The 19,992-nt window shown below is 45.0% G+C and overlaps 1 protein-coding gene and 1 pseudogene across 7 annotated transcripts in view; one reads left to right on the top strand and one right to left on the bottom strand.

The window, feature by feature from the left end:
- LOC124621768 (transcriptional enhancer factor TEF-1) overlaps positions 1–19,992 on the bottom strand; it is an 803,182-nt gene that overhangs the window by 237,817 nt on the left and 545,373 nt on the right. For all 7 annotated transcript variants that reach the window (XM_047147194.1, XM_047147197.1, XM_047147191.1 and 4 more), the window contains exon 2: positions 10,865–10,915. In XM_047147194.1, coding sequence (XP_047003150.1) covers positions 10,865–10,904 — 40 coding nt within the window. In that variant the 5' untranslated portion in view covers positions 10,905–10,915. The remainder of the gene's footprint in view (positions 1–10,864; positions 10,916–19,992) is intronic.
- On the top strand, positions 2,730–2,847 carry LOC124623305 (annotated as a pseudogene).

Below are 19,992 nucleotides of genomic sequence, written 5' to 3'. Positions count from 1 at the left end.
CAACTTTTACTTGTTACCTATGGTAGTTGAAAGTTTAATCTCATAATCGCGAATAGATGCATAAAAGAATTTTTGTCTCCATAGTAGTGAAGGCTATTCCGGGGGAGTGTACTGCATCATCGATCAGTCGATGAAGGCCAATGAAATACTGACTTTCGCATCGCCACGTAAGTGCCCTGTCTAAAGAAAAAATAGACTATTTTGTTGATCAATCTGTCACTTCAGTTTGCATTCCACGCCCATTTCACATTCTCTACAGCCGCTAAATGAATCACTTATCACTTCGATATTTGCACCACAATTCAAACTCTGTGGCGAAGGAAGTGCAGAAAGGATAAGAGATCATGCATTTTTGGAAAAACGGGTAAAATCACCGGTATTGTGTGAGAGGAAAGATTAAACGTCATAATGAATACATAATTATACATGATGGAGAAATCAATAAATGCTCTAGTGGTAATAAAATGTACTTATGTGCTTTTTTCCTACTTCCCTTTAATTTTTCCTCCTTTTTCCAGCAACACACACAAGACAATACATTAATTTGATCCATCCCTCTTGCGGGACTGACACACAAAATTTTTTGCGTTCTTTATTTTACAATGTAGGTATCGTAGTAAGCGACATCACGCACAAAGCTAAATTTTTTTATCCTTTTGATTTGTTTTTAAATACTGCTTGTGGCAGCATGGTTGGACTAGTTTTTCTTTGGTTGATCCCTTGTTTATGCGACTATTTATTTTTCGGTACTCTAATGAGATACTGCTTACTCTGAACGTCTGTATTTCTCGAATTACTGGTTGTACCGACATAACCTTTACGTCACCAAACTGTTTCCCAACGTTATTTTGGCCCTTCCACTGTGCGCCGTTTAAATGAGTGGCAGTGCTCCGGAGCGTCTATATTTCACTAAATGTGCCAATGCTGTACGGAATACTGAAGTAACTAACCAATGCAAGAAACGTACATCAACAGAATCTTCGTACACCACAGCATGCTGCGCTGTGCTGCACTGCAACGCAGAAAACTGATTGCTGGTGTGCCCGAACAGCACGTAACGCGTTCTTCCGGGAAAGGCTACCTAATCCACCCGCAATGCTTCTCGATTTTCAGTTTACAGACAGATTGCAGTTGTAGCTTGCAAGTTATGAGAGAGAGAGACGTTTGTTCATAGGCTTCATCTGTCGAACTGCCACTCTCCTATACCGCAAGGTGGTCGTTCAAAACACCCACCACCGTTGTTCCCTTTCCTATTGCGGTTCCTGCCCAGCTACGGGCCAAGTTAGAGAGATATGGGCGCACATCCATGTGACGACAGAGCGAACACGTGCACGCGTCGAACGTTCACTGCAGTCAGTCGTGCTGAAAACGGTGAAATGGAGGCTTCAGAAGGAGAGCAAAGGGGCGCAGTGCGTTTGCGGACTGTGGAAGGAGTGCGGGGGACTAGTGTCCGTTGCAAAGGTGCCACGAGCGATACATGCAAAGACGGCTGTCGTTGGCCAATGACACAAGATCTGGAACCTCAATCGACACTACCGATGCCATTGTCCAGCAGGTGGATGCCCTCATTATGGAAGAAAGACGAGCTAAAATGTCAACCGTTGCTCCACGGGTCAAATTGAGTGTCTGAATTATTATTGACGTGGAGTGCTCTCCGTAAATTTTCCGATGATTTGTCTTCCCCGCACTCCTTCCGTCGTCAGGAAACGCAGTAGACCCATTTCCTCTTATTCTAAAGCCTCCATTTCTGTTTTCAGCACTACTGAGCTGAGAAGGCAGTCGACCCGTGCACGTCCTCGCTCTGGGCGGATGTGCCTGTGTCCCTCTAGCGGCAAGTTTTGAGCCTCAGCGCTCTTACAGGGACCACACTTTCAATGAAATTACGATCTCTTAATCGGTTTTCATTCTACAGCCTCCGGCTCCTATCTTTCTGAATGCTCCTTACGGACTGTGCGCACTCTAGTATGTAGTTCTACACAGCCCAGCCACGCTCTTACAGGGACCACACTTTCAATGAAATTACGATCTCTTAATCGGTTTTCATTCTACAGCCTCCGGCTCCTATCTTTCTGAATGCTCCTTACGGACTGTGCGCACTCTAGTATGTAGTTCTACACAGCCCAGCCACGTTAATGTGGCCACCGCCTACGTTCGACGTCAATGTGCAGTAACATCTTACAGACGACAGCACTAGCAGTGGAGGATATATAAAGCATGTTCAGGGGAAAGCAAAAACCAGTGCAGTCGGTGCCGCAACGCGGGAGCGGAGCGATGTATCTGACGTCCAAAAGGGCATGATCGTTGGGTTTCGGGCCACGGGTGGAAGCATCTTCGAAATGGCTAAGTTTGAAAACTGTTCGCGTGCTGCCGAAGTTAAGGTAGCCCGCGCATGGCAAAATGGCGCTATCCAAAACCGACACCGAGGCAACTGCGGCACACCACGGGTCACAGATGTCAGGGGTGAAACACGGCTACGGAGAAGAAAGTCAGGCGAAGACGTAGCACTGTTCACCAACTGATCGCCCAGATGAACCAAGTGGCTCTCAACAATGTCTTCCAAACACTGATGAGTACGGGTCTGCGTAGCAGGCGCCTGGTTCATGCAGACGTGATGACTGTTGTTCGCCGGCGAGGCTGGAATTTGCACGCCAGTCCCGCAACCGGACGTCCACTGAGTGGCGACAGGTGGCCTTCCCAAATTAATCACATTCCCTGGGTAACTCATCCGAGGCAACGGCCTTGCCGCAGTGGATACACCGGTCCCCGTCGGATCACCGAAGTTAAGCGATGTCGGGCGTGGCCGGCACTTGGATGGGTGACCATCCGGGCCGCCATGTGCTGTTGCCATTTTTTTCGGGGTGCACTCAGCCTCGTGATGCCAACTGATGAGCTACTCGACCGAATAGTAGCGGCTCCGGCATATTATAAAAAAAACCACACATCACAACGACCGGGAGAACGGTGTGCTGACCACACGCCACTCCTATCCGCATCCTCATTGAGGATGACACGGCCATCGGATGGTCCCGATGGGCCACTTGTTGCCTGAAGACGGAGTGCTATGCTTCATCCGACAAATGGCCGTTGGCGTGTCCGGCGCTGCAACAATCGTCGGAAGGATGGAGTGTTATGGTCGACGGAATATTTTCGTGACATTCCCTGGGTGATCTCGTCATTCTGGAACGCACAATGCATCAACACAAGTATGAATATATCCTTGCGAACAATGTCCACCACTACATGAATTTTATTTCTTCTTCGGTACGATGGCATCTACCAGCAAGACAATGCAACGCGTCACGCAGATCGCAGTGCACGTGTGTGGTTCGAAGAGAACAAGTATGAGTTAACCGTGTTGCCCTGACCACCAAACCTCCCGCAATCAAATCCAATCGACAATCTGTGAGACCACCTCGGTCTGTCTGTTCGCGCCGTGGATCCTCAATTGAGAAACCCTGCGCAGATGGTCATGACACTGGAGTCGGCACCGCTCCACGTCCCTGTCAGTACCGTCCAGCGCCTCACTGACTCTCTTCCCGCACGTCAAAATGTGTTTATTCAGGCTTTTATAAGGTTGATACTGTAATGTGATCGTTAGAAGAACCGTCTACTATATAAACTTATCTTTTTGAATTTATGTTCGTGTCTTTGAATTACACAAACACTACTAGCCATTAGAACTGCTACAGCACGAAGATGACGTGCTACAGACTCGAAATTTAACCGACAAGTAGAAGATGCTGTGATATGCAAATGATAAGCTTTTCAGAGCATTCACACAAGGTTGGCGCCGATGGCGACTCCTACAACGTGCTGACATGAGGAAAGTTTCCAACCGATTTCTCATACACAAACGGCAGTTGACCGGCGTTGCCTGGTGAAACGTTGATGTGATGCCTCGTGTAAGGAGGAGAAATGCGTACCATCACGATTCCGACTTTGATAAAGGTCGGATTGTAGCCTATCGCGATTGCGCTTTATCGTATCGCGTCATTGCTGCTCGCGTTGGTTGAGATCCAATGACTGTTAGCAGAATATGCAATTGGTGGGTTCAGGAGGGTAATACGGAAAGCCGTGCTGGATCCCAACGGCCTCGCAACGCTAGCAGTCGAGATGGCAGGCATCTTATCCACATGGCTGTAACGGATCGTGCAGCGACGTCTCGATCCCTGAATCAACAGATGGGGACGTTTGCAAGACAACAATCATCTGCACGAACAGTTCGACGACGTTTGCAGCAGCATGGACTATCAGCTCGGAGACCGTGGCTGCGGTTAACCTTGACGCTGCATCACAGACAGGAGCGCCTGCGATGGTGTACTCAACGACTAACCTGGGTGCACGAATGGCAAAAACGTTATTTTTTCGGATGAATCCAGGTTCTATTTACAGCATCACGATGGTCGCGTCCGTGTTCGGCGACATCGCGGTGAACGCACATTGGATGCGTGTATTCGGCATCTCCATACTGGCGTGTCACCCGGCGTGATGGTATGGGGTGCCATTGGTTACACGCCTCGGTCACCTCTTGTTCGCATTGACGGCACTTTGAACGGTGGACGTTACCTTTCAGATGTGTTGGGACCCGTGGCTCTACCCTTCATTCGATCCATGAGAAACCCTACATTTCAGCAGGATAATGCACGACCGCGTGTTGCAGGTCCTGTACGGGCCTTTCTGAATACAGAAAATGTTCGACTGCTGCCCTGGCCAGCACATTCTCCAGATCTCTCACCAATTGAAAACGTCTCGTCAATGATGCCGAGCAACTGGCTCGTCACAATACGCCAGTCACTACTCTTGATGAACTGTGGTATCGCGTTGAAGCTGCATGGGCAGCTGTACCTGTACACGCCATCCAAACTCTGTTTGACTCAATGCCCAGGCGTATCAAGGCCGTTATTACGGCCAGAGGTGGTTGTTCTGGGAACTGATTTCTCAGGATATATGCACCCAAATTGCGTGAAAATGTAATCACATGTCAGTTCTAGTATAATATATTTGTCCAATGAATACCCGTTTATCATCTGCATTTCTTCTTGGTGTAGCAATGTTAATGGCCAGTAGCGTATATACGAAGAGGTCGGCGGAAGAAAGTGGTAATTCTCGGTTTCATATGGATTAGTCTGACAACGTAACGTAGTATGCATTTGAATGCACCAGTAGCAGGTAACAGCTAACTGCGCATGTATCGCTGGAAAGAACCGTCTGTAACAAACGGATTTGTATCAAGTTATTTTATCATTGAATTTAACTGTGCATATAGAACGTAATATTTCAAAATTCGCTGTTGTGGCGTAGTGCTGTCTTCCGTCGACCTCTGCAAATGTAACATGAAGTGAACGCTGACCGCTTCATTTTAACTTTTCGCAACATTTTACGGTGCCCTAACACAGGTTCGCTTCTTCGACAGGTACCGCCGTTCAGTCCGCTTTGCAGAGGGTGAATCGTGTGCAAAACTAAACACCACACGCATCACATCAGCATGTGTCGCTTGTGGGGAGGTCGATGGATGGGCGGCGAACAGGTGTGTGGCTAATGGGTGGCCTTTAAGCCGCGCTGAATATTTCAGGGCCTCGGACCCGCTGCGGTAATGAAGAGCCAGCTTAGCGGCGCCAGCAGCTTATGCGGCTGCTCATCAATAGAGCAGCACCTCTCACGCCCCGGCCCGTCTATAAAACATCAGCCCTCTGCTGACCAGCCGACACGCCGCGGTGCGGTGGACAGTCGCTCACTCGTAACGCTGGATCCGACGGAAAAAAAACCCGCTAGCGTAAACCCGGCTACACAACCGCATGCTGGACAGTCGTGCATTACTGAGCGTTTTGTGCAAGCACGCGCAAATCCCTCTCGTCTCCATACAGTCCAAGCATTAGTTTGTGCTTCGAATATGATGCTCTCTGACGATGACTATTTGCTACCGCTTTTGACCCAGTCTTCAGTTCCAGTGATCAAGAGTTCACATATATTTACACTGTGAGCAATTCTCCGGGGCTCTTCAGCTCAAGAGTAACTGCAAAACTTATTACTAATTCATCATCTGAATACTCGAATAAGTCGAAATCGGTTTAATGCACAGTAAAAATAAAATACAAAACAAGGCTGATGAGAGAAAAATGAATAAAGAAATGTGATATGCTGTGCAAAAACTGATTGACAGAATGAAAAACGTATTATGACAGTAAGTTATTCTGTCAGGCACTGAAAATAGATATAATCACTTTATGATCAAGGGAGAAACACTTTGAAATAACGATTACTTGCGCCACGTTCAATCAGAAAGCGAAATACAATAATGAGGGGAGTTGTTAACAAGACAGGAAATCTGCAATTTCTCGCATGCCGAAGACTTCAAGTACGCATCAACACTTATCTGTAATGAACTGTGGTTCCTTATCTCTTCCTGCCTCCGCCTCCCTCCCCCCCTCCCACCTCTCCTAGATTAATACCTATTTTTTGTTTCTTTTTGTCTCCTGCGATTGATTCTGGAAGAATTCATCTTTTTAAAACGACATGTAAAATTTTTAGTGAGAGACCAAGGTTTCACAACAATAAGGAGGTTTAAATGGATGTGTTTTGCACGCACACAAACACGCGCGCGTGTGTGTGTGTGTGTGTGTGTGTGTGTGTGTGTGTGTGTGTGTGTGTGTGTGTGTCAAACGCACTAGCGCGCGTGCCCCTGGCTAAAATGTTCATGAATTTGTCATCAATATCAAGACGCAATACAATCACCATCTTAATTTCCAGGCTGCACATAGTCAAAATGTAATGCTTCTCTAACATTTGTGTCTGATGACAAGCCTGTAGTGGCTCGAAAACTGGTTAACGGTACAATAAATCGCATCAAACTCAAGAAGAGAATGGTATCATACCTACATCAATCGCCAATTTAAATCACAGTTGCAGTTTGTCATCCACAATGGACGTAATATACTGCTTCCCTTCCACGCTCATATCAAAATCCGAATAGCGTCGAATCGCTCGCTGCTTCCATGAGTACAATTTGTCATTGCTGGACTGTTCATTTGGTACAAGGACGCAACAATTCAAAGAACATAGCTTCATTTTCCGGGATAAAATCGGAATATAGCTCTGGAGGTTGAGATCCATACCACGTCAGACTGCAGAGTAAATATGACCTTTACAAAGGGCAGTGAGAGTTGTCACACGCTTGTTTGAGAGAGTGTAACACAAATTACCCAATATTCGAAGTAAGACAACAAACTTTATCTCGCAGAAACTAACGTCAAAAATTGTAACATCTTCCTGGGGCGGGGTTTACGAACATCATTTTTCTACCAATCGGTCCCTTAGACAATATATTTGATTGAGCTAATAAAAACAAAGCGCACAGAGCTATACAGTCAATGATTCCACAACTCCGACCGTGAACGTCAAGGGGAGTAATGATGTGTGTGGTGCAATAAACTTACCCTCTTGAACACACTTTACAGGATTTCGCTGAGAACTGATGTAGAGGGCAAAGCAAGTCTTCTTACAAGCTGTGAACAAATGCCAAACACAGATGTTTTTAAAGGAATTTGAGAGGTGAATCTGAAATAGATCTGTAGCAAACGTGTTAACCCGGTACAAACCTGGAAAAAGCGAAGGCCTTCACAAGAATATCAAGATAACTTAAAAGACAGGTGTAAAATAAAGAGCCGAAGACGCTATATTACGGTACTTCTGGATACCCAAACTGTACACGAACACCTAACATAGTGTTGTCCACACTTTCTCTTCATCGCGTGGGCTGGGAAGTGACGGCAAAGCACGTTAGACTTGAAGAGGTAGCACTTCCAACCTTCAATCTCTCTCTGTCGCCACGGGCAGCAGCTACCGTTACTTAACGGATTTCCTTCCGACTGCCAATAAGAGCAGGTACTGCCGGTGCTTGCTACTATAACAAAGGAGCTGTACAGCCGCCCGAGAGAAGACACTTCTTTTTAGCAGTTTACATGGCTTTAGCTAACGTTAATCATACAGCCAGCATTAATTACAGTGGAACAAGGTTTATGTGCTTGTAATGACTTTCAGTCTGAAGAAGGCAGGAAGATTAGGGTTTAGCGTGCCGTCAACGACCAAGTCGTTAGAAAGTGAGTATATACTCAACGGGGAAAGGATATGGAAAAAAACAGGTCATGTCATTTTCATGAGTAGCATCCCAGCAGCTGTTTTATTAGATTTGGTAGAAAAACCCACATCAGGATAGGAGGACAGTATTTTTAATCTTCTTCCTCCCGAAGCTAGAGTAATGTGTTACCACTGCGCCACCTTTCCCCGTACCGAATTCGGAGAATGGTTTGATGAAGACAGTGGCAAGTCATTTCAGCTGCAACCAACATCTACTAGATCTGAAGTATCCGGAGACTCCAATGCAACATAGAACTGACCACTAGATGCCACGCGAGCCGGACAGACCAGTATAAAAGTAGATGTGAAGTACTGTGTTGTCAGAAGAGAAGCAATAATAGCAGAATGGATCAGTCAGGAGATGGCACTGACTTCAAAATGTGGACTAAGTACCTGAGCAACAAACCCATCGCGGACATTTCGACCCTCCTACTGCTGGCGAAGGAACAACCAGAGCTAAACAAAGAACAGGCAGACCTAATATATTGATGAATAGGGACCATCGAACACTGCGACGGGTGGTTGTAAATAAAGCTCATGTAACAGGTGGAATTAATCACTCGAGAGTTAGAAATTGCTACGAGCACTACGGCTAGCACAAAGACTGTGCGCAGGGAGTTAAAAAGAATGCAATACAATGTTCGAGCAGCTCCTCATAAACCACAGGTTTCTGTTGCCAATGTTAAGCGACGCTTGAGGTGGTGTACAGAGGGAAAGCACTGGACAGTGAACGAATAGAAACGATTGATTTGGAGCGACGAGTCACGCTCTACCCTAAAGCAATACGATGGAAGGGTTAGGGTTTGGCAAATGCCAAAAGAACGTTACCTTCCAACATGTGCGGTGCAGCAGTGAAGTGCAAATGAGGAGGCTTTGCGATATGGGAGTGTTTTACGTGATTAGGTTGTGGTCCTCTTACGCCCATTAAGCAAACGCTACATGTTGAAGGATGTGAACTTTTTTTATTTTTTTTATTTACGGCATTGTAGAGGAATCGAGACTGATAATGTCCACGATACGACAATATCACTAGCACCTAAGTGGTTCGGAAAAGAAGTATAGCCCCTTTGATTATGAGTCTTTAAGAAACAGTGGGTGAATATACCATTAGGCAGTAGATATTAAAGGGAGAATTATGCAGAGACGTTGAAGTAACGCTTGGTGTGATCCAGAGGAGTGTAATAGAGGCGTTGTTTTTTGAGGATAACTTGCTTTCTTGAGGATCATCAGCCTTCTGACTGTTGATGTCGCCGCCACGAATTCCTCTCGTGCCAACATCGTCACCTCAGAGACGCACTTGCACCCAAAGTCCTCATTATTTTTTAGATACACCCCCCACTTCTGCCTTCCTCTCCAAATTCCAACCTTCACCGTTCCCTCGGCTAACATGGAATTTATTTCTTGCTGCCTTACCACATATCCTATCATCCGGTCCCTTCTTCGTGTTGATGTTTTCCGCGTGCTTCTCTCCCCCCTGATTTTCCGAAGAAACCTCTTTTCTTATCAGTCCATCTAATTTTCAACGTTCTTCTATAACACCACATCTCAAACGCTTCATTTCTCTTCTTTTCCGCTTTCTTCGAAGTCCATCATTGACTTCCGTTCAATGTTGTGCTACAAACATATAATCTCAGTCTTTATTGTACGTGTTGTACATAAACGAATAAGCGGATAGTTTCAGTTACAATATGAGGCCCTTTGCAAATGATGCAGTTATCTGTGAGGCAATGCTATACGGTAAATTTTTTTTCCAGCGACGAGGACGTTCACACACTGGCTGTCGAATGGTTCCGTGACAAAGGAAGGGATTTCTATCGTCGAGGAATTGAACGCTTGTTGTTTACAGAGACTTACTGATTACATTGACAAACAGTATCATGTACCAGTGTCAATTTTTAAATGTTTGCAGATTTCAATAAAAGTTGCTTGATCAGCCACAATAATGTGTAACTTCCTTTCTGAAGTGCTGTTACAACATGTTGTGACGTAGCCATTGGCCAGACATGTTTAGGTTCTTACTGAAGATTAGTGGACAGTCGAGACTGGAATAGCTGCTACACAGTTTTGAGAGCATTGACTGAAATTAACTTCCTAGTGAAAATCAATGTGCTCGCTGAACGTCTGCGGCCAATACACGGGAAATATATAACAGAAATCATGATAAATCTTAAACGGCGGACACCTGAAGAATTCGTACATCTCAGAAACCATAAATTTTCAGTCTCCACCGTATCTACTCTGTTGAGATCGCGCAGATAAAATTAAGCAAATCATAGCTTGAACACCGACTTATAAGCCGTCATTCTCCCTACGCTCCATCCGCGAATGGTAAAGAAAGAAACAGTAACGTATGGTGCAATAAAAAGTATTCTCTGCCACATACCTTTCACTCATCCGCAGAGGATAAATGCTGTAAGTCAAACATTAGGTTATTTTGCTACCTTGTGAGCAAGAACATCTGCTAAAAAACTGGCTTTCTAGGGATACAGCGAGCGCAAAGTGGAGGCAATTCTCCCCACAAGGGCCCATGAAGTTCGTTTCCTCCATGCCCGTCAGGCATTAACTTGTGAAGGCAGATTTACAAAGCACACAGAGTATTCTCGAGGCTGCCGCGGTCGCGCCTGCGCTGAGAGCAATCCCAGTGTCTACGCAGCAGTGCCGGCTACACACACACACACACACACACACACACACTTCTAGACAAAACACTGGGAAAGGCGCCGCCGCTTACCTAGGTGGTCCATGGACTCCTTGCCCACCTCCGCGTACATAGCACAACGCCCTGAAACCACGCACAACACATTTCAGTGCCTCTGCCATCATTTCTCTCTACAAAGGGTACGCTACGATACATGCGAGGGTCATATCTCTGGGGACAGCAAACACATGCAGTCTAACCGTCACGACGCTACTACAAGGCGTCAAAAATCTACTACACATGACAATAGTGAAACGACAAATGCATGCACAAACCATTCATTTACACTGCTACAGTAATGCTAAAGGCATGTACTCGAGTGCTTCGAGACTTCCTATAACCAAACAGGTGGCCGGAAGGAAACTTTTGTGTAGCTGATATTAAAAATTAAATAAAGAAAGTAAATTTTCAGATAAATTATTTCCTACGCATTCTTCAGGACACCAGCGTGTTCATGCTTGAATTCCCATGGTAGGCATAGATCACAAGACGTGAAAACTTGTGCAAAAAACCACACTGTCTGTTCCTTTTGGTTAGCACTGTTAAATACGAGGAGATTGTAACATCGTGACAGATAATCGCATCTACCAGTGAAAGGCAGGGTTTCCGGCATCGAGACCCGGTCTGCCACATATGTCAGATCTGCCAGAAAATTTCAAAAGAAACATACACTCCGCTGCAGAGTTAAAATTCATTCTGTAATATGAGATCGAATGTGTAAACCAGAAATTTAATGTAAAAATTAATGTTGAAAATGTACTAACACGCTGACATAGAAGGAAAAACAATATATCAGTACGTATGAGGAGGCAGTGAAATGAAAACCGAACACCCGCCACATTGGGACCACGAAAGAGGAATGGATCGTCTTGTCTCCTAGTGACTTACATGTCTTAACCCGCGTGGTGATTGTCTTTTAATGGAACCATTTCATGGTCCCGCTTTCATTTGACTGCCCCTTGTACATAGTAACTTCCGACGCTTATAACTAAATAACCGATCACTTACAACGGCGCGTGCATTAACTGCATCAATGAATTTTATTTTTGAAAATTATCAGGTTCCATACCATATTGTTTCTTCTGGACGTAAATTTCACATATTACGATCACGGGAAAGGGCGAAAAATTTGATTACAAATAAAAAGCGCATGCCTTTACCAGAAATGCGTGTTCAATGAGAGTAAAACGACATCGTTAAAATTTAGCAAACATTGCTTGGTTTACAACAAGTAAAGGAACTGAATGACTCGGCGTGAATATTTTACCACTACTTTACCCGGTAACTATTATGCGATTAAATCAAAGGTAGATTTCATGTGGTATTTTGTCATTTTACACTGACAACTGTCAGATCTGTTAAGCAATTTTGCCTCCTCCTTGGTCAAAATAGATAAATAGCGATGGCACGGTAACAGGCGAGAGGAGTTTATTGTTCCAGTATTCCACTTCATAGGATATAAATCAACAGTACGTGGGTTGCAATGGGAGCAGAGGCACATGATCACCAGGTTGCCAGCACGTACAGAATCACGACAGTGTAAACCGAATGAAGGGAGTCTGTGGAAGGTACTACCGACCACGCGGGCAACGACCCAAGGAGCGGACGAGAAATGTAATCCGGCGATGTAATGCATAGCGAACTAACGAATACAACGTTATACCGTTCACGATCTGCTTCAGTGGCATCACTGTTGTGACTGGAAAAGTACTGATGAGGACAGCATCATCCATTAACTATTGGATTGCCATTAGAAGCCGGCCCTTTCCTTCTTTCTTCGAACAGTTATGTGGTTGCGCCACGATGCTCGCTGTCCGTTTACACAGAGCTACTACTTCTCAAGTTACAGCGGCCGACTATAATTTACTGGAAACATGTAACATGAGCAGACTCTTCATGGCATCGGTAGAACTTGCATTTGGCGGCAGGTCTATTCATAATCGGAGAGGCAATGTACCAGACTGTCTACATAACTGCACTAAGCTTTGTTTACACAATAGCAAACTTAGCTGCGAACTGTTTTTGTGTAGAATATTACGCACGGGTTTAATACTTCTATAGGGATGAGATACATATTTTCGAGGACAAATGGTAACGCATTCATCGTCACAATATCCAACTGTCCGAGAATAATTAACTACAGGAAGTCGACAGCATGCGGCAATAGAATCGCGTCAAGCAAAACAAAAGTAACTGTTACGCTTCAAAGAGGGTTTTCCTTCTTTACGCGCACTACCTATACGTTGAACTCATTTACACAATTCTGCTTGAGCCAAAGCAAATAGCATACGTAACTCATGGACATTATCTAACGGGACATCGTTTAGAATTCCATATTCAGAATGACCTCCTACCTTTCAGCCAAATCGCTTTGAGCTTTACAACGGACACAGTTCGCTGACGGAAATTTTCAAGGACTTTGGCTGAATCTGTTAACACAGCTTCCTCCAAATAGTATTGTGATGTGTGGTTTTGGTACAGACACGACGGGTTGCTGAAGTAACCACGCAGATCTGAAGATGATCCAGGGAGATCGAAACTAGTCTTCCTGTAAAAAAAAAGTGCAACCGGAACTTAAATTAAATGATGTATTAAAATTGTTTTAAACAAAAGCTTCTTCTTTTCAATGCATCGTTCCTGAGCTAATTTTATTTTCTTAATAGCACATTAACATCGGTGCGTGCTATTAAGGACAGAAAATGTAGCCACTGACGATGGTGAAACTTCCCCGAAACATGCATAGATGTAAAGGAGAAAACTGTGGCACACTGTTCGTTTGTGGATTGTTTTACGCTCTTTGAACTAATGTGACATATTTTGATTTACCTGTGTGTCTTGTAGTTTAAATTCTTAAATTGTTGTGTGTTGTGTATTTACTAGGCACTGTAGCCCGTTTTAGTAACTGTGTAGTGTAGAGTTGTGCCGTCCCTAGTATGGACAAGGACTATGATTGCTGTATTCGGATGGGAGCTGAATTGGTGACCCCTCTCTCACAGCTCCAGGTTGTGCTGGTTTTGGTCACACAGCTGGAAGCTGGAAGGATCACTGTGTCTGTGCGTATAAAGGAGGGGAGGCGAACTTGGAAGATCCAAGATATGCCCCGCACGTTCTTCTTTACCCTGACCAGTCCATCATTGCCTGCATAGAGGTTGACCCCTCCCACATAGTCAAGTGATATGCATTGAAAGACTTTCGTCTGACAAATAGGTTTCAGGAGCTATCTGTGGCTAATGAAGTTCCTGAGCCAGATACAGTCGCTTGTCCTGTTATCGGCAGAAGCCTCTCGGCCAGAAAGATCCGGACATTTACACAGTGGGATCACTGGTAGTTAGGAGCTCCAATATTAGACGCGTAATGCGCGCCCCTTAGGGAGTCCAGTGTGCGCTTTGTATGCATAAGGGGGAGAGTCATCCCAGACGTGAAACGGGTTTCTCCGGATGCTATGAAGAGCACAGTGTGCTGGCCAACTGCACGTGGTGGCTAACGTCGGTACTAATGACACGTGTCGTTTGGATCTGAAGTGATTCTCTCTGGTTTCCGGCAGCTATCGGAAGTGGTATAGATTATATCAGTCTTGCTTGCGAGATGAAGACAAAGCTCACAATACGTAGCATCGTCGACAGGACCGATTGCGGATCTCTAGTACAGAGCAGAATGGAGGGTCTTAATCAGATGCTCAGGCGGTTCTGCAACTGTGTAGGCTGCAGTGTAGAGGGTCTTGAGAAAATACAAAAAGGGCTGCAGTCTCAAATGGTGCAGTGCAAAACAGGACGAGAGCAGATGTAGGAACAATCGGTACTAGAGGTCGTAGCTTTGTTAGAAAGAACCAGAGCTCCGAGAGCTAACAGAAAGCAAGGAAGCTCAAGTAGTTTGTAGGGACCGAAAGCTGGCTAAGGCCGGAGATAAGTTCATCCGAAGTTTTTATGAACATACAACGGTGTTCAAAAAGGATAGATTAAACACAGTTGGTGGAGGAGTATTTGATGCCATTAGAAGTACATATTTTGATTTACCTGTGTGTCTTGTAGTTTAAATTCTTAAATTGTTGTGTGTTGTGTATTTACTAGGCACTGTACCCCGTTTTTAGAGTTGTGCCGTCCCTAGTATCTTTACACTGTAGTGAAATTAAAGTAGACAGTTCCTGAGCATTAGAAAAGGCACAACCGGAATAAATTATTGGTTCCTTTTGCTGACCCACAACTGAACTACAAACCCATATCAATGACATCTATTTGCAGTGGGACTTTGGAGCAAATACCATTGTGAACTACCTCGAAGAATACTATCTCTTAACACACAGCAGGCATGCTTTCAGAGAATATCGTTCTTGTGAACGTTGTTCCTCAAAATCGACTTCCAGTCACACTGTGTGCCTAAGTATCGTCTCAGCTGTGCGACTGGATCCGTAATTTCATGTCAGAAAGGCCACAGTTTGTCGAAATTAACGGAAAGTCATCGCGTAGAACAGAAGTGATTACTGGCGTTCCCCGACCGTTCCTAGTTTACACAAACATTTAAGAGAGTGTGTCTGAGTAGTTCTCTCTGGTTGTTTGCAGGCAATGCTGTCATTTGTAAGGTCGTCAAAAGGGTAAAAACAATTGCGAAATGATTTAGATAAGATATCCGTATGGCGCAGTAAGCGGCAACTGACTCTAAATAATGGAAAGTGCGAAGCCATCTACAAGAGTAAGGAGCCCGTTAAATTTAGGTTGCACGCTTAATTACAAAAAGATCTGAATGGTGACAGGTCAATTAAATACCTAGGGATTACTTTACGAACGACTTAAACTGGAACGATCACATAGATAGTGTTGTGGGGAAGGCGAACCCAACATTGCACTTTACTGGCAGAATATTTAGAAGATGCGACAGGTTTACTAGAGAGAGTGCCTGCACTGCGCTTGTCTGTCCTCTTGCACTGTATGGTGTACTTTCCCTTACGTTAGGTTAGGTTCGCAGTGGTAAGACAGAGAAATAAGAGCTCACACTGTAAGATTCAAGTACTCGTTTAACCCATGTGCTATTCGAGAGCGTTAAGGCGAAGTATTGGTCAAAGTTGTTCTGTGAACCCTCTGCCAGGCACTTAGGTGTGATCTGCAGAATAATTATGTGGATGTAAACAATTTCGTCATTTATGTGCTCACTGCTAGTTTTGGCGCCGATGCCACATTTTCAAGCTCCTTATGTTCGCTGGAGCCAGCTTGAAGATAGGGCTACGTCCCATATACGAGTGATGACCGGATAATCAAATAACGTAGTTGTGGAACAGTTACTTCCGAACGACAACACTGGTTCCCGCCCGATCACCGAAGATAAGCAACATTGGGCCTGCCTAATACTTGGAAGGGGAAAAATTCGGGTGCAGTTGGCTTTCAGAATACAGAAGTCGCCGAAGTGGCGTGCAACTGAAAGGCATGCACCAGGCCTTGGTGTGACACGACTTGACAGGCCTTGGTGTCACACGACTTGAAGGTAGACATCGACATTAATTCCTTCTGTATCTCCAACTCACAACTGCTTCTTGTTACAATTTTTTTTGTTATTGTTCCAACGCTGATCAAAAGCAATATCCGAGTAATAAGCCGATTCTCAGGTAGTTGCTAAGAGCAACAATCTGGCAGTGTAACTATCCATGAGCTCAGCACAAGATCAAATGAAGGGTTCCCGACATTAGTTCGGAACGGGGAAAAAAACTGGAACACCGCAAATCTCGACAGGAAACGAAAATAGATGATTACAGTTGCCATGTCTGTAATGCGGAATCCGAGCTTTCGTTACAAAGACTACAGACTGCAGGAGTCCCACAATTGAGGGCAGAGCTATTTAGCAATCTGCATAATCCTTGAATTTGTTAAGTGCCCTCTCCCGAAGAATAATGGGCAACAAACAACTAATTCTTGACGTGAGCATCGTTCCAGAAATGGCCGACGAACACGCGAAACGCATTTGCATAAAATTTTAAGAAAAAGGGGCGAGAGGGGGGGGGGGGGGGGGGGGAGAAGCAAAGTGTCTGTCCCTAGCCGGGGCGATGCGCTCCCGGAGCAGAAGCCGCGGGCTACCACGGAAGCCACTGCTACGGAAACGGCAGCACGTCTCCAGGTCTCTGTGTGAGCGTATGCCGCCGGACACCAGCTAGTAACCAAAGCCTGTTGTTCCTGTCAACGGGAACGTATTTCAAATTGAACTGTCGCTCTCTTCATTAATAATTCCGAGTCATTTTGACTCATATACATCTGTCCCGTAAACATGCGTGCGATGTGTTGCGGAGGGTACGTGGTGTACGATCCCCTTTCCTCTCTCCCCTACACACGAATGGTACGCGAAAACAAAGACTGTCGATATTCCTCCGCATGTGCCCGAATTTCTCTAACCTTAGCGTAGTGAAATACTGACGAGAAATGGCGATTTTAATGAAAAATTCTGCAAAGGTTCTTTGCCTGTAATAGTAAATATCGTTACACCTCAAGAACTACTTACTAGGGCTGTTCAATAAAGAATGATCACAATTTTTTACGGTCATAATATGTCGCGTTAAAATTTAATCTTATGATATTCTGTTATCTTAATGTGCTACAAATACGTCGTAGTAGTTTCATTGTTGGGACTCCTGGTTACCGCCTGTGAGGGGTACGCAAGGTCAGACATGTTGGGTTGGTTTGGGAAGGAGACCAGACAGCGAGGTCATCGGTCTCATCGGATTAGGGAAGGATGGGGAAGGAAGTCGGCCGTGCCCTTTCAAAGGAACCATCCCGGCATTTGCCTGGAGCGATTTAGGGAAATCACAGAAAACCTAAATCAGGATGGCCGGACGCGGGATTGAACCGTCGTCCTCCCGAATGCGAGTCCAGTGTCTAACCACTGCGCCACCTCGCTCGGTGCATGTTCAGTATCGCCTACTGCTGCAATGGAGGTAACACGCGAGGAATAAAATGCTGCTTTGAAATTCTGCTTTCGCCCCAACGAATCTGCAGCTGAGGCCTATACAATGTTACAGGAGGCCTATGGAGAGTCTGTTCCCTTCCCTACAGCACAGCTCGAAGGTGGTTTAAAATGTTTAAAGTGGGGAGACAATCAGTTTCAAAGGAAGGTGGACCCGCTGCTCGTAACTGCTCTTACGGAAGAATTGTACACTGTAATTGTATAGTTTATATTTTATTTATTGGGTATTTCTATTTTATATATTGTATATATGCATCAGGGTGATACTACCAGCCCCCCCCCCCCCCTCTCTCTCTCTCTCTCTCTCTCTCTCTCTCGTGAAATGCCCAGAATGCTGGGTTCTCTTCACGGATTAACTCACGCAGCTTACCGCGTTGTCTGCTTTCACGGTAGATAACTGCGTTTCTTCTGAAGACATCTTTGTGTTGCGACATTTATGGGGAGACCCCACAGTGCTGTTCATTACAACGAATGGGTCCACAAATTCTGTAAAGAAAGCATTCTACAGGGTGTTGGGAAATTCCAGTTACAAACTTCCAGGACTTATAGAGGGGAGTGAGTCCACAATATTTTGAGTACGAACATATATCCGGAATCGTACAGTTTCCGTTCCACGACGGTTTCGACTTAGACGCTTAACTCATCTACTTCTGCCTCAGGAATTGAATTAGGCGTGAAGCAGTACAATCATTAGGTAACATTTCGAAATGAAACGTAACGAAATATCTGTCACTTAAGCACATTTGTTTGGATTAACGCATAACATTACGTGTTTACATTACTCCAAAGCTAAAAGAACCCAGTATCTGTACGTACAGTACAGCGACTCGATGTGGCGACCACCAACGTTGTTACAGACACTGTATCTATGAAGCATGTTCTGGTATACACTCTCCGTTCTACCAGCTGTCCCTTCAATTTCTAGTGCAGCGACCAGAACTCGTCACATCACATCTTCCTCTTTTTACAAACAACTCCACAAGAAGTAATCCACAGGAGTTGAATCTGGCGGTCCAATATATTTTGTAGGCAGTATGCGGGACCAGATAGCTTGAGTGGAAGGAGGTATGAGACATACGAATTGAAACCATCATAGAACGGGAACTATTAAAACAACGAAATGTGTTACGGTGTGAAGATACTCATAACTGAACAACCGAAATTGTTTCCGTCGTACGCTAAACTCAAGTTTCAACCGAAGCACAGAAATCACACACCACGGAAAACACACACCACGCCACCTCGTCCAAGCTCTTTACCATGCTTTGGTGTGTGTGTGTGTGTGTGTGTGTGTGTGTGTGTGTTTTTCATCATTCTCTTGTAGCCTCCGTTAATTTATCGGCCGGCAACCTTTATAGCTAATTACAGTAATTTCTTCTGAACATCGGCTCTTGAAAGAGACATTTTCTCATCTTTCCACCATATAACAGCGTCAGCAGGCAAACCAGCCGTCACCGGCAGCCAACAGTGATGCGAGCCGTCGAGGAAACTTCAGACTGCTGTGGGAAGTGGCACTCGGCGTGCAACGCGTGACATGTTTTCCTGTTGAACGTTCAAAAACGATCCCGCTCGTTCATACGGAACGTACGCGGTGACACGATCGCATGTGATCGCAGCGAGTTCCAGCGGCACTTGACGTGCGAATTACACACATTTTGAAATGGACGGCTTAAACCCGGGGTTCTCAAACTTTTCCTCTCACGGGACACCTTTGAGTATCCCGGTACTCTGATGGAAGACCTTGTTTATCTTGGAGGTTAACAAAATTTCAGAAAAAAATGAGAAAAACTTGTTTCATTCAATGATTACTTCAATTTCAAATCTCAACGAATGCCACAGAAATCATAATAAAATTTTAAAAATGCCTAAAGCTTGGGAAGCTCTGACTTTAAAACTGACCTTTCACTTTGTCTGAGACACGAGTAGAAACCACGCGTGACAATCTACAATTTTAATGTTGTAAAGGCACTGTGTTTCTTATTCGTATCCATCGACACACATAGACCATGAAGCATCCTGGCAGCCATGTTGCTCTCTCTGCACTGAAACGAGATGCGATCTGCATTGTTTACTTTCTACTGCGAGTTCAGAATATACGTAACATGCTTGATATTGCTCTGCACGTTCAAAGAGACTCCGCAACGCACGTTTTAGAGGCTAGTCACGTAAAACGTTGACGTTTGAATTCGGCCCGTGCGAAGAGCGCTTTAGGGCGAAACTTG

Source organism: Schistocerca americana, chromosome 7 (assembly GCF_021461395.2).
Source record: "Schistocerca americana isolate TAMUIC-IGC-003095 chromosome 7, iqSchAmer2.1, whole genome shotgun sequence".
NCBI classification, from domain to species: domain Eukaryota; kingdom Metazoa; phylum Arthropoda; class Insecta; order Orthoptera; family Acrididae; genus Schistocerca; species Schistocerca americana.
Note: the sequence above shows the minus strand (reverse complement) of the source record. Positions and strands in the feature narration are given on the sequence as shown.